Genomic DNA, 15,429 nt, shown 5'->3' with positions numbered 1-15,429 from the left:
TCTCGGATAAGTGGTTGGCGTGATTTAAGGCAGGGCAGGACAGCTCATAGTAAATCTATCAAGCTGCGTTACGAGCGGTCCCTCTGTGGGGGGGTGTGGGGGGTGCCGCACACGCTCTCACATCATACCTGATGAGGCAGTGATGGGGACATTGTTAAATCATCTCCAAGCACCTCTGAACTACACATGTATGATTTAAGTAGGAACTCATCTGGGCTAGCCTTGCGACGCACTCAACCAGTTATCAGCCAAGGCCGCGATACACACACAAACACAAACAAATACACACGTTATACACCGTCTACGGGGATGTTTTGGACTCTGTAATGAAAACATGCCATTGAGCAGATTTACAGGAGAACAACTTGATCTCTGGACCCGGCAGAGATTTATTCCCGGTGAAGAATCTCATCTCGTAGCGACTACCGCAATAAGCCAACACACACGAGCGACTGTATCACTTTCGGCATTTATCTTGAGCGCGGCACTTACGCCGCTGATTGCTTCAGCTTTGAGTAAAAAGTCTGACTCTGCGATGTCGAGGCAATTCATTCACGGCGCACAGATGTGGACTGCTTGCGTTCCACAGTGGCAGACGCATCTTGACCTTGCGGCAGTTGAGGGTATTTGAAGCTCGTACGACTTTTAGTAGTGTTGAGAGATGACGGCGGCGTTAGCGAACACCTGTGGCACGACAAAGATCCCAGTTCAAGGTCCTTGTAACGTAACATCGAAAGCTTTTGTGAGAGTCATTGGAAATTTGAAATCATGCATTTGAAGCCTATAGTAGTCTCGCAGTGAAGAAATTTACATTTCACAGCAGCAAAGTTATGGAAGGAAGAGTAAAGGAAATGAAGAAGTAGAAACAACAAAATACAGGAGCTGCTGTAAAGGCAGCAACTCTCGTGACGCCATCTTAAAGTCAAACAACAAAATAACAAATGTGAAAACAAAAGACACAGGCAGTCTTCAATCTTAAGCACTTTCTGCACCCTATTTTATGTGTAGAGCAATTCAAGATGAAAGAGGAGAGGGTCAAAGCGTCCTTTTCACCAGTTGATCATGGACATCATGGTAAAATGTGCACGTCTGCTACAAGCTAAATGTTGAAAGCAAACACAAAGGCGTAGCATCCATTGACGAAAAGACATTGTCTCACATCTCCGCTCCCACGTTATTCCGCTTCAATTCCAAGCCACGACAATTCCACATACACATCGAAGCTCTGCGCTATTGCTACTTTCTTCTCATCGCGGGATCCTCAAGCCAGGTATCCCCATTACAGGCGCAAAAAAAGCACAAGCATTTGCCAACGTGGTTTCATGTGGATATTGTTTCCACAGGGTATATCATATGACTGTTTATTTTATTAAGGATGCTTGCCGAGGCATGAGATAAAACCATTGGCAAAACCGAGCAAGTACGCAAGTGACTATGGGATGACTTGCGGCTATAAAATGTGAGTTTTACATTTTTCTATTTTGGAGATGAGTGTACGCACATGCTCATACGGACCGAGTACGCGTACTATTAGGCCGACCAGGAAATAACATCATTTACTAGATGAGGCCAGTGCGGACACAAGGGATTCTGGGTAATTGGAAATCCAGATGGACATGCACGTATTTTGCTCAGGAAGGAGTGAAAGAGGAGATTGAACTGAACAAACAGACAAGCAAACGTTCATCACGTTCATTGCTGTCATTTATTATTTGTTATTTTCAGAAATAATTTCCTGTTTTCATTGTTGGCTCTGTACTCTCCTCACTTGACCAATGACTGACACGCACAAAAAAAACCCACAATGGACTAAAGAAACGAGTTTCAATGTCCACAGGGTACAATCAGCAAAGTATGTGCACGAGGGAAGAGTCAGTAATCACGAAGCATATTGACAGGCCAGGCATACAAACTCAATCTCTGTGCCGAAAAGAAAGTCATTGCGGAGAGTATGCAACATTCTCGGGGAAGACTTATGGACACTCTCATCGCAATCCGTCTCTATTAGCGCTTTGCCGTCTGCACGTGGAGGAGTAAGGAAGTAACTTAAGCGCTTCACGGCCTGTGGACGGATGTCAGCTAACAATTTGAACATGAGATACAATCATTTTTAGGCCAGAATGAATTCATGTAATTCGATGAAAGATAAGGACATTTAAAGGACAACCGACGCCTCCGTACAAGTTGTGTCCATAATTTGTAAAATCACTTCAAATGACTTCTACTGAGCGTATTTTACAAAGATTCCACTGCATATAGCTATATTTTACGTTTTAAGACTCGCGCTGAATATTCAGGAAGTCTTGTTTTTGAGTTGGTGACGATACCTGCGTGACGTCACGGTAGGTATTGTCACTGACCGAGAAAGCGGCACACAATGCATTTTTGGGTACTTTGTTTGGTCTGAAAACTTTGATCCATGTTGATGACGGAATTAGGAGGAAACCACATAAAGAATGCAATGGTGCATCGTTGTGTTTTGCACCAAGACTACTATTTGATACAATTTGACATTTGCTAATATTTGACACACATGCCCAGCAGACAAATCAGCCCATATCCAACGGAGCTTGGGCGCCATCTTGTGCATTTTCTGAGACGCTACATTTCAGTCCAGATGCCTCAAAATGACACTAAATAACTTCTTTAATCGATTGCAAACATTTATGCTTTCCTCTTCAGAACTATTTTAATCATATTCATAACTGGATGAGTAACAATAAAGCATCTTCTCCGAATCTGAAGCCATTGTTTTGATTCTCGAGCAAGGCAATACGTCTTGGCGTGACGTCACGAACAAGGGGGCGTCCGGGACCTTCTGAAACTGGCCATTTCCGGTTTCATTTTGAAGTAGTTTTTGGACACTTTAAGTCATTTTCATTGGTGTTTTTCATGTGACTAAAAATATGATCCTGTGTGTTTTGGGTATTTTAGATGCTATAAAACATTTTTCTGATGTCAGTTAGGAAACAAAAAAATTGTGTCGGTTGTCCTATAATACATGATAAATTTAGTTTGATGAAACGTTCCTGTTTTCATGTGCATGTTGGTTCAAGCACACATGACCAATGCTGTAGCTTGGTAGATCAGAAAAATAAGTGAACCGAGCTTGCAGAGGAAGTAACAGCCATTCTATTCCCCCGACTCCAAATGACTTTACCGTGATTGGATATTTAAGTTTCAACAATCAGTTCAAGTGATGTCTCGCTCCAATGCTTTTAATGCTGGCCTCTCACGTGGCATTAAAGGATGGCTATTGATCAGGACAGAGCTGGACTGCGGAGTGCTGACTCACCGATTTTGGGCACTGCTGATGACTACACCTCTGCTAATAGCTGCTCTGAAGCATGCGCTCAATGCCCAGGCAGGTGGCAAATGTTCACACTATTGACTGCGACGGAGATGTGTGTTTGACACAAAGATATTTATGTCAACGTTAATGCATTTGAGTTATACAGGATACTTTTTTTCCCCTCAAATCGCATATTCCAAAGATGCTGAACCAGGAACCACCATTCACAAGTTTTATCCGAGGAATACAGTTCCGACAATTTTCTACCAACTCATTTGTGCGTGGGTGTGTTTACGCACGTGGAGCGGTGCACAGAGCATTCATTACAATGGCACCATGGACAAAACTGCTCCCCGGATAGACATTGATTTTCACCCAAAGGATATCTGTTAGCAAAACCTAATAGCTTGGTGGGTAATGGGTACAGGTTATGAATGAGGCCCTATGGGCTGCATAGAGGGTGAAAAAAGGGAGCGAGCAGAAGGTGTGGGGGTTAAGAGAGGGAAAAAGAAGTGAAAAAGTACAACGAATTAGGTCAGAGAAATGAGATAAATGTGAAACGGAATGCTTGGTTTGAAATTGAACCAGAAGAGGTTGTTGAAATGGAGAAAACAACCAATGTACCTGTTGTAATGAGAACTAAGGAGAGAAAATTTGCTCCTCTGTGAATTTATTTTCGACACAAACAGGTAAACAGAGGATGGAGGCTTATTATGGCCATTAATGAAACACTGATTCCTCCATGCATCACCAGCTTGGACCGCCGCGGGTGAAGACATGCTGCCTCAGCAAGGAATCCCCCACCCCCAACTCCTCCCTCCGCACACCCACAAATAAAGAAGGGAGCTTTTTGGGTGGGAGGGGGGCTGTGAGCACTGCCCAGGCCAGTAGATGAAATCTGGATCCTCGATTACAACAAACTCCATCTTGTGGAGTCATTCAAAAAGAGCCTCAATCCCTGGAAGGTGTTTACGATATCAGAAAATACTTGACGTGTGGACGTGTACCCAGCAGCACAGAAAATGCGGTACAGCAAAGCTGCGGCGTACAACAACATTTTATTGCTTTCGGTCTGGAGAGGCCGATGATGACACACAGCAGAGACGTGTCTGTCGTGAAATAGTGATGAAATGTTCGCCTTCCGTACGCTACTTTAGACAAAATAACTTCGGCAATGATTCCCAAACACTATCCCCGTGACGTTATTTTTATTAGGTTATGCAAGGCCCCAATACGCATTCCCATCCAAATTTGCATTCGGCTTTGGCCGAGAATCTGTCTTGATGATGGAAGAGTGGGATGATGTTCTCCAAGGCTCAACACAACTCCAAAAAGTACCCCCCACCCTTTCGTTTTAAAAACTAAAGTTCCAAAATGAACCTTTGGCCCTATTCTGAATCATCTTCATGGATTTTTCCCCTTCATCAAAATGAGTAATTTTAAATTGCCGGGATTTGGTCTAGATTTCGGCTCTCTTAAGCGCAATTAGCTTATCTCATACAAAACAAGCATCTCCCAAGCAAGGGTGGAGCAAGCAAAGCAACAAAGGGCCTTTCTTCATGGCGTCCGCGCAAACAATAGGCGCGTCGGTTCGCTTGAACAGAGGTGCGGATTTCTCCAAGCATGTAAATGTGCTGACGGACCACCCACCATCGTGGCTCCGGGGCAGGGTTGAACGCTTAGGTCGGCTCTCCTCTGTGGATCCAAACAAGGTCAGCGAGAAGAGAAACATCCAAATAACTCACTGATATTACATCCTGTCTTAGTATGCTCTCGCTAGACTTGAAGCCAAATGAGTCTCGTAAATTATCGAGCATCGCTAGCCTAGGAGTTTTTTTGCTTAAAGCCAAGTATTCACTACTTTTCGATTCGAACCATCCTCTACAACACAAACTAGGAGTTATCAGAACCCTCCAGTATAGGGCTAAACTAATATCTACAAGCGTCGAAGGCAGAGAAAAGGAGTCAAAACATATCAGGAGAGCACTCACGAACTGTGGGTGATCGTTGACAAATACATTGCAGGAGTTTCTGAAAAACTACAAAGAGTACTTTGGCAACACAAACCGATTTCAAACCGATAAACACTCTAAGGCAAAAATTTGTGCATTCAAAAGATAGGCTGCCAAATGAAAAACAAAGTAATGTAGTTTATTCCATACATTGTAAGAATGAAAATTGTAAAGAGCAATACATTGGGGAGACTAAACAAATTCTCAAAGAAAGACTATCAACATCGCAGGGATAATACTAGTGGGCCTCAATTGGCAGTACATACGCACCTAAAAGCTAGCAACCACTCATTTGATGACAATGAGGGTAAAATCTTAGCAAAAGAACATAGATGGTTTGAAAGGGGAGTAAAAGAAGCAATTTTCATAAAAAAAGCTAAATCCTTCATTAAACCGATACGGTGGGGTGAGGTTCAATTTGGATCGTTCGTACACTAGCCTGCTTAGGCAACATAGGTGAGGCAACATTAGTAATGCTGATGAGGTGACACCCGGAGAGAGTGGGGCAATCAGGCCATTCGTTAGCCAGGAATGTAGGAACAATCGGTGGGGCTGCAGGGAGTGGTCCTCTGCTCCCCCCCAACCTGAGAATAGGGACCTATCATAGCAGTGTCCGGCGCCGCCATGTCTGGACATTAGGGATATATATATAGGGCCGATTACCGGGTGCAGTCGGTCTAGAATTGTTCCACCCTTGCAAAAAAACCCGCATACAGCATCGCACGTGGACACAACACACATTTTCCCATTTTTCATCTTTTGTCAAACGTGAACATTTGCTCCGCATTAGCCTCTCCGTGGGTTTGCCTCGGACCACAATAATGGAAATAGAAAAACTTAATAGAAATGTGGAATTCGGAATACAGACCTCTCCCGCTCACTGTACCTCATCCATACACGTAGTATCAGTGCGAAAAGCCGCGGGTCTAATGGAAACTGAAAATGTATGCAGAAACTTTTTTTTTCTCACCTTACCTCCATTTCTTGCATTATTTTTCTCTGTCTTAGTTGTTTGTGTATACACACGCACACACCGCATGAATGCAGTAAAACCAACCCCGGCCATTCTGACAGAATCTTATTCTCTCTGATGCTTTATCAGCGGAATCACACAAACATTCAGCAAGAAAATAATGGCTTTTCTGTTTGCTGTCTCTTTTTTTGTGGGGGGCCGCGTGCACGTGCATGCATTCATTTATACTGAGGGGCTGAGCTGTAGAGTTCCGATGTGCACTGCATTTGTATGCCCCGGTTTGAGATAGACATCAGTATTCTTTGATTCAGTGATTCACTTTGCAAACAAAGCCGACTGTGATTTGTGTGTGTATATATATATATATATATGTCAAAGTCAAAGTCAGCTTTATTGTCAAATATGCTAATATGCATGACATACAGCACAGATGAAATTATATGTACGCATATATATACACGTATATATATATATATATATACACGTATATATATATATATATACACGTATATATATATATATATATATATATACATATATACACACATACACATACATATACATATATATATATATACATATATATATATATATATATATATATATATATATATATATATATATATATATATATATATATATATATATATATATACAGTAAAGTCTCGTTATATCGATATTCAAGGGAGTCCGAAAAAATATAACCGGGACTATCGATATATCCGACCCTGTTTGCATGTAATTTTCTCCGCGCGTGCATAGAAATAGTATCGATATAACCGGGACTATCGATATATCCGATATCGATATAACGAGACTTTACTGTACATATATATGTACACACACAGTATATACAATGAAATAAAAATGGCCTAGATATAACATTTCACTGTACACATGTGAATCAGTATTTAAAGCATTTACTGCATTCAAATGTTTGTTTGTTTTTTGCATGGCCTTCTTGTACCGAGCATCAATTAAGTTGAATGCTCGCAGTTTGTTTCTGGAAGAATTTGAGGATTTAGACTCAGACCACACAGCTGGCTAAGGTTATGATAACCCGAGACAAAGGAGGGTGGTTCTAGAAGGTCTAAGATCATGAGTGGGGGAGGTGAGAGTTCAACTTAATAGTGAAGGTTAGGGGAGAAGGGGATGGGGGGTTGCATTCATCAGCAGGACACGCGGCATACCAACAGATGCAACAACAAACCTTCCAAAACATTCTCTGGGAATCGCTTCCCGTGATTCCAATACACCGAAAACCATGCTGCGACCATGTGTTGAACAAATATGCGTGGGAGAGAAATCGGCAAATGACAGCAGACACGAAATCCAGCTGTCGGGAGCACAAAGCAGCCACATTTCAAATTGAGAGAGGCTCAGATGGGTGAACATCAGCCAAAATATATTTAGGAATTCTTGCAAGTCCGAAAATGTTGCAATTACATCTGCAGGAAGTGGAAATCCCACGAACAGCTCCCACTCTTCTGGGAAGACATTCAACCAGATTTTCAGGCGCGTCTACGAAAATCACAGTGACCTGACATTTGCTGACTTCTGTTGCAAGAGAAGGAAAAATATGAATGTATTTGTTTTTCTAAAATCATCATCCAGCTTTCCATAGTTTTTTGAGATGATCTGCGCAGGAAATTCTTTATTGCTGTCTTTCAACCATGTGTCAGAGACGTACTTCTTCCTGTATGGTGTCCCAACTGAGGATCACCAGGTTTTAACTCATTCACTGCCATTCACACATTTATTCGGGAAATGAAAATATGACGTAGAGTGCCATTCCTGAATTTGTTCGGGTTTTGTTTTTTCATGCGTGGGTGCCGATAAAGCGCTGGCCATGGCCTCTGGCAATATTTTTTCTTTTCCAAAAGGGGGCAGTTTTCCCCTTTTTTTCCATGTTAGCGCTTTGTTCCCGCTTCGACTGTTGTTAATGCAGTATATAAACCAGTATGTATGTATTGCATTATATTTTAGACAGCAGCTCTCATTTGAAGCGCAGATAACACCAGACTTCTATAATTTAGGAATTAACTTTCTGATGAAATTAGAGAGTCTAACACTATATTGAACTGTTTAGGTTGTCCCAAAACTTTTATTATATTCTGTGGGTCCTGGAATTCAAGTGACAATGACAAAAATCCTGGCACTGGACTGGACACATTTTTGCAACTGTCATGATCTGGTTGGCGACCAACGGGTGGCGCTGTCGGCCCCACCTGCACCTGCAGTGGTGTTGGTTGTTCCAGTCAGTGGCAGTTAAAAGGATTCCCAGCACAACCATTCGTTGTCGGGTCATTGAATGTGTTCGCTTCACCCAGTCAGGTTTGTTTCATCTTAGCAAATTTTTACTCATGGTTTTCTTTTCTACTTTGTACTTTTTTGTTCTGATGACTTTGATGATTTAGATTTTGTTCCTGCTGCCTTTATTTTAATACAATTTGTCAATTACACCCTGCTGCTCTCTCCTGCCTGCTTTTTTGGGATCCACCACCATCACCAACTTGCGAACCGTGACACAGTCTAGCAGTGAATGAGTTAAAGTGGTCCAACCCAGCAACACCTCCGTGAACCAAGAACAAAAGACCAAAGAGACAAACAAAGTAATGCCAAACATAGATCTGGGGAGATGGCCGCTGAGGTTGTGAGCCATACTCGAACTCCAAGATGAAAGGGGAGGCTGCTAAGCAGAAGGAAAAGGACATGAGTGGTGTAACGGGGGTGAGCTGCGGCCAGTAAAGAGGAGCGAAATGATGAAATGGTACAAACACAAAAGTGGTGAAAGCTTTTGATGAGTGGGAATGTGAAAATGGTCCCCAAATCCATCAGTGAAATATGTTTGATGTTTTTTTTTAAATATATAAAGTTGTACTCCATCCTGATTTCATAAAGCATGTACAAATGCTATTTGTTAATAAAAGGAAACACCGACGAAGGAATCCGGGGGCTGAGGAACGAATGGAGAAAGACTCACAGTCACAAGAAAGTGGTAGGCAAGACAGGATGTGAAATTGACTGCAGCAGAGGAGGGTAAGTGTTTGAGTAGGAGGCTAGGGGGGAGTCATTATTGACACCATGTGTTACCCCAGGAAGCTCCTTGGCAAAATATAAGCATGTAGACAGATGAGAGAAGGGGGGGGGGGGGCAACAACATGGAGGAGAGGAGAAGCAAGGAGGGGGTTTGCAGCTGCAGGCCTGCATGTGCGAGTCCGCATCCAAGGGTCAGCGCGGGCCCCCGCATCGGTTGTCAGGCCTTCTGTGTTGCTAACCACAAGGTCAAACAATCTAATCCCTCAAGTCTTAAAACCGCAAGTTCACCTTTAAGCATTTTCAGAGAGGATCTTAAACGCGTCGTTATTGGCTCTCGGTAACTAAATATGGTGGCTTGCTTCTTTTTTAGTTAGCAATGGTGCTAAACTTTTTTTGGGTGCTTTTCCCGTTGATGAAAAGGTTTCTTCTCTTCGAGCAGGGACCTATCAGAGCAGAGGTCTGGCACTGCCACCTCTGTCCATTAAGGATATATATATAGGGCCAGAGCTACCAGCGCAATTTTAGTTCGCTGACGAAGCTTTTCGGATGAGGCACGAAACGTCCATTCCTGTACGACTGAGAGCCTACACAGACGTTTTCCCGTTAATGAATATTGAACAACTGAGACCAAAAAGATTAAACAGACTTTACTGATGTGGCAGTGCGGACTGAACATTCGTGGCAGGTTTGTTGTGGATGTGACCTAAGTGAGGTCTGCTATTATTATTCCAGAAGTTTATTTTCCAATTGAATAAGTGAATGTGGTGCTTTCTTAGTCAACAAAACGGATGCAGGCGCGTCCGTCAACACACTCTCACACACACACGCCAAATAATTCATCAACTTATGGCCGCCTTTTTCCCTCTGTCTAACGAAGGCAAAGTAGAGATGGGCAGAGCAGTTATTGTGTCCCTGCAAGAATTAACTATTGATTTTCTCCTGAGCATTATCAGTGCAGCTCTGACAACAAACCAGCTAACAGGGATGTGTGAATGATTCACACACAAAAAAGATTTTGGCGTGCAAAGGATGTGCTGGGTTTGTTTTTCGTTTTAATGTTTTTTTTTTGGGGGGGGGGGGGGGAGCACAGCCCCAAATCGAAAACACCTAATCAAATATTAGCATGTGACAATAGCCTACACACAAACAACGAGATGCTATTTTTTTTCTTAGCTCCTCAGTATTATTATTGGCAGGAAGTATGCATCATCTTTCCAGTGTTAACACCCATTTAAATTTAGAACCCAAAGGACTACTTTAATCCACACAAACACCTGTTATCACTTCAGTGACCTACAATGACATTCATCACGGAGTGGTTGCGCCTTTTCGGCAGCACAAATATGCCAGCACTGTTTTTGAGTTTGGAGGAATGTCGGTGGATTTGAGTGTCATTGCTGGACAGTTCCTGGGCGATTGTGCTTTTTTTGCGCCTGTATAGAGGATGACAGGAAAGGGGCATCAGTGCAGAGCATCGATGCGTATGTGAATTGTCGCGTCTTGGAATTGAAGCGGATCAACGTGGGACAGCAGATGTGAGACAATCTCTTGTCATCAATGGATTCTACAGCATCGTGTTTGCTTTCAACATTTAGCTTGTAGTAAACGTGCTCATTTCACCATGGCATCCCTGATCCACTGGTGAAAAGGACTCTTTGATACTCTCTTCTTTCATCTAGAACCGCTTCGTACAAAAAGTGGGTGCAGAAAGTGCTTAAGATTGAATTACTGTGTGTTTGTGTTGTCATATTATTTTTTGGTCTTTTGACTTCAAGATGGCGCCTACTTCTTCCTTTCATTTACTCTTCAATCTATAATTTTGCTGCTGTAAAATGTACATTTCTCCACTGCAAGACTAATAAAGCCTAATCCAATCCAATCACATTCTGCTTTTCTATGTTACGGCTCTGGGGGTGGGCCTATTGTTGTATGGATCAATCAATAATGATGTACACATACCTACGCAAATAGTATCCATAATATAATGGGAACCCCCGTCAATTCATCATCAATTCACTTTTGTTGACAGTTCAGCTTTAACAACAGAATGGGGGTCACCAGCCAGGATTTCAGTACATTTCAATCTCACTTCCTTGTTGTTTCAGTTAAAGGTGAAAGAACCGCATAGGTGACACAAAGAGGGAGAGAAAAAAGGGGGGCGCTCAAGCAAATAATTTAAAAATCATTCAGACATCCCCGTTAAGCTTGAGACTCACAGAGAGCCATGTGAAGTTTTACGTATCTAAGCACGGTTTCAGTACGGACCCAGTCGTGAATGTCTCACAAATCACGCCAGGGGAGTTGTAATGACTGCTCGCATTTCAAGCATCTAAGTATGCCTCACTCACTAACGCCGGCAACCGATTCTGCTGCAAAAAACCCTTCCAACAGGGCAATCAGGCACCAAGAAGAAAAATAAAAGATCTTTTCAACCTATTCCGCTGAAAGGAGAACTGACTGATTCCTATGATTAAAAATCAATATAGGGGGCCTACTCTCCCTCGCAAATTACAGATCTTTTACCGTGGAGTTTTCATTTGCTCTCGTCTCTTTCACTGTTTTCGATTATTCTTGCAATAGCCAAGTGCTTTAGCACTTTGGATTCATTAACTGGTGCATTTTTTTGGAACGCATCTTCCTATCTTCAAATGGTATGCAACGGCGGGGCCTTTCCATCATCTCATTTTCAAGAAAACATAAATTACTCGCAGTGAGCTTCCAAGCCGAGAAAATTTGACAGATTTCCCGATGGAGCATTCTATCAAACTCATCCAAGCAAGCGTGGTAGCTTTCACATTAACAAAGCAGGCTGGAATCAACATGTTTCAGAGACATAACATTGAGATGGATCCATCTCATGAAAATATTGATTTCTCTAATGGCCTCTGGAGGGTGCGAATAAGAAGGGGGGGGCTGGATTCACATTACATTTCCAATGATGCCGCTGGGGAACTCACAAGTCATGCGGCGCACCTCGGTTAAATTTGCATGAAGGTAAAGTGATAAACACATTTGTAATTGGTTTGTACACAACTCAGAGCGGGAATCATCAAATGGCGTTTCGGAATGTTTGCTCGCTAATTTCACAAAAGATGACAGTAACTATGCCCGTCATCTGTCGATTTAAATAGCTCTTGGGGTGGTGACTTAGGGGACCCTTCTTAGGGCATTTTCCATGTTGTTGTTAAATATTGCTGGTGGATGAGTACCATTTCATAAGGTGTTTCATAATAACTTCATGCAATGCACCATTTCAGACGTTATGGGGGTGTAAATTGTGAATGCACACCCCTCATTCAATAAATAAACAAATAAATAAAATAGAAATGCTTGCTCATCCAAATTAGCTACTATTATAATCCGAGGCAGCTTGTTTTATGTTTAAACACCACAGTGAGATGAAAAAAAAAATCTGACGTATCTTGATGACAATAGACAACATGTAAAGAACAAAATGTGACAATCATTGACGGATTGTGGCGGAGCGATGGACAAACAGAAAGACTCTCACCTCTTTGCTGCGCGTGGCCGCATTGCCATAGCAACGCGACGAGGAGCACCAAACCGAGCCGAGTCATGTTCGACCCGCGTTTTGGTTTTTGGTGGAGCCGGTGCCGCCAATGTGATCAAGAGTTGAGGCAAACTTTGCACTCCTCCTCTTCCTCCTCCTTCCGGCTCTCTCCTCCTCCTTCCCCCGTTTGGTCTAAAGGGAAACAGGAGGGGAACATGTGGAACTATTGTCCCATTCAGAAAGCAAAAGTTTTGTTCCAACTTGACAACTGTTTTAGGGCTCCTCCTGCTGACCTGGAGCACTCACCACACGCTGTCTGAAGCAATGATGCCATTTACCATCTTTTCTGGTGTATATAAGGCGCAGGACACTTTGATCCTCTCCTCTTTCCTCTAGAACTGCTTCATGTCACAAAGAGGGTACAGCAAGGGCTGAAGTATGAATGGCTCTCTGTGGCTTTGTGTTGTCATATTATTATTATTATTATTTTTTTTACTTCAAGATGGCGCCGCGGAAGTGGCTGCCTTTCCAGCAGCTCCTGTATTTTGTTTTTCTATTTCTTTCTTTCCTTTCCTCTTCATTTTTCATAACTTTACTGCTGTGAAATGTAAATTTCTCCATTGCGAGACAAATAAAGGTACATCCATATTTATTTGTAAAACTTGTATTCATTGAAGGTGCGTCTTATAGTCTGGTGAACATTATACATGGAAAAAGTTTGAAAACTACACCATTTATTGGGGTTGCGCCTTATACTCCAGTGCACCTTATACACCGGAAAATACAGTACTCATTGACACAATGCTTGTTGGCAAAAGCAGATGTATGTAAAGTATATATTTTTATATCCTCAGAATATGTCCATACATGCAAAATAAGTACTCGTAAAAATATAAGGCCGAATCGAATCATGTTGTAATGGGCAGCATGAGACCCAGTGTAAATACAACAAAGTAATGTCTGCCATCTAGTGGTGAATGGTGATATCACAACTTAAAACTAGAGGTGACTACCGCATATGCAAAATACAATACAATACATATTGGTTTATATAGCGCTTTAACAACTGCTGAATCTGGAACAAAGCGCTTAAAATGGACAACTATCATATACAGTGTACAGGGAATAAAGCAGTCACAAAGATAGTAGAAAGAATATCTGTACACATTAGGGAGTAAGCCAAAAGAAAGGTGCACAATAAAATTGTGATCAGATAAATTTTGAAAATGTGTGCCATTTAGTAAAACCTTGCTTCAATGTTGTGATTTAGAAGTTACCGTCTGCTAGAGATTTTTTACAACGATTGGCGGGTTGGCACTGGAATAGTTGCATGTGTCCATTTATTCCACAGATTAGGATTTTTTTTACAGTTTTTCCAGGATTTGTTTTCAAATTTGACCTATAAAAGTGTTAGAGTTGAAATTAAGAACTAATTGAAACTCACACAAAAAGGAGGGAAGACGTCTTTGTTGATTTTTTTTACTTGCAAGGAGAATAGAAAAGAGAGGGTACAGCGTTCTCACCTATTCTAAACAATCTTTGTTCCGCCTTCCCTTTTATTACACACACTGACCTTGGTAGACAGTGTCTCGTGAGCAGGAAATTCTGTTAGTCTAAACAAAGTTTCAGCTGGCTTACTCTGGCATCCAAATTAAGATGAGCTGGGTTCCAAGAGAAACGTTAAATATATGATGACATGTGTGAGCATTTTTATTACAAGCATAAGCATTCTTCATTGCAAGCACAATCAATGTATCAGAAGCAAATGGATGATAACTAAAAAGAATAACCCTAACAGCAAGTAAAAGATGGATCTTATAGCTATATTTCATATATATATAATACATCACCTATTATTATTATTATTATTAATATCGGCGGGCGGCCTGGTAGTCGAGTGGTTAGCACGCAGGCTTCACAGTGCAGAGGTGGTGAGTACAAGACCCGGTCCGGCCTCTCTGTGTGGAGTTTGCATGTTCTCCCCGGGCCCGCGTGGGTTTTCTCCGCGTTCTCCGGTTTCCTTCCACATTCCAAAACCATGCATGGCAGGCTGATTGAAAACTCCAGATTGTCCTTAGGTGTGAGTGTGAAAAGTTATTTGTCTCTATGTGCCCTGTGATTGGCTGGCAACGAATCAGGCAGGGTGTCCCCCGCCTAGTGCCCGAAAACGGCTGGGTAGGCTCCAGCAACCTCCGCAACCTTAAAGAGGAAATGGATGGATTGTTGTCGCTGTTTTTTAATAAATAGGGTTGATTTGATATCAGTAAAAAAATTCTCTGATGAACAAAATTTGTTGACTAACGTCATTGGCCTTTCCCTACAAAACAAAATCATACACAGTCTTTCAAGTTTCGGCACTCTTGCAACAAACTGTCAAAAACACAAGATCTGATGACAAAAAAAAAGATCTGAAAACGAAATCCATAAACTCGCTCTTGATGTATGAGATTTTCAATAATGCAAAATTAATGAGGACATTCGCCACGCCCAGGCTAACAAGATCCTCTCATAGTATACAAATGCAAAACACAAATGATGTCCGTTTCAGTGCCAAAGCAGTGTGCCGCGTTGGAAAGGCATTAGGCGTGCGCCACATTTCATC

The 15,429-nt window shown here is 42.0% G+C and overlaps 1 protein-coding gene across 1 annotated transcript in view; it reads right to left on the bottom strand.

Moving 5' to 3' along the window:
* Positions 1–12,941, bottom strand: part of lama2 (laminin, alpha 2) — a 111,931-nt gene extending 98,990 nt beyond the window's left edge. Inside the window, exon 1 of the mRNA XM_089021559.1 lies at positions 12,828–12,941. Within this exon, the coding sequence (XP_088877685.1) occupies positions 12,828–12,894 (67 nt within the window). The 5' untranslated portion in view covers positions 12,895–12,941. The remainder of the gene's footprint in view (positions 1–12,827) is intronic.
* Positions 12,942–15,429: the final 2,488 nt, after the last annotated feature.

Source organism: Hippocampus bargibanti, linkage group LG19 (assembly GCF_051943395.1).
Source record: "Hippocampus bargibanti isolate YZ-2025 linkage group LG19, ASM5194339v1, whole genome shotgun sequence".
NCBI classification, from domain to species: domain Eukaryota; kingdom Metazoa; phylum Chordata; class Actinopteri; order Syngnathiformes; family Syngnathidae; genus Hippocampus; species Hippocampus bargibanti.
This window is presented reverse-complemented; position numbering and strand designations above follow the sequence as displayed.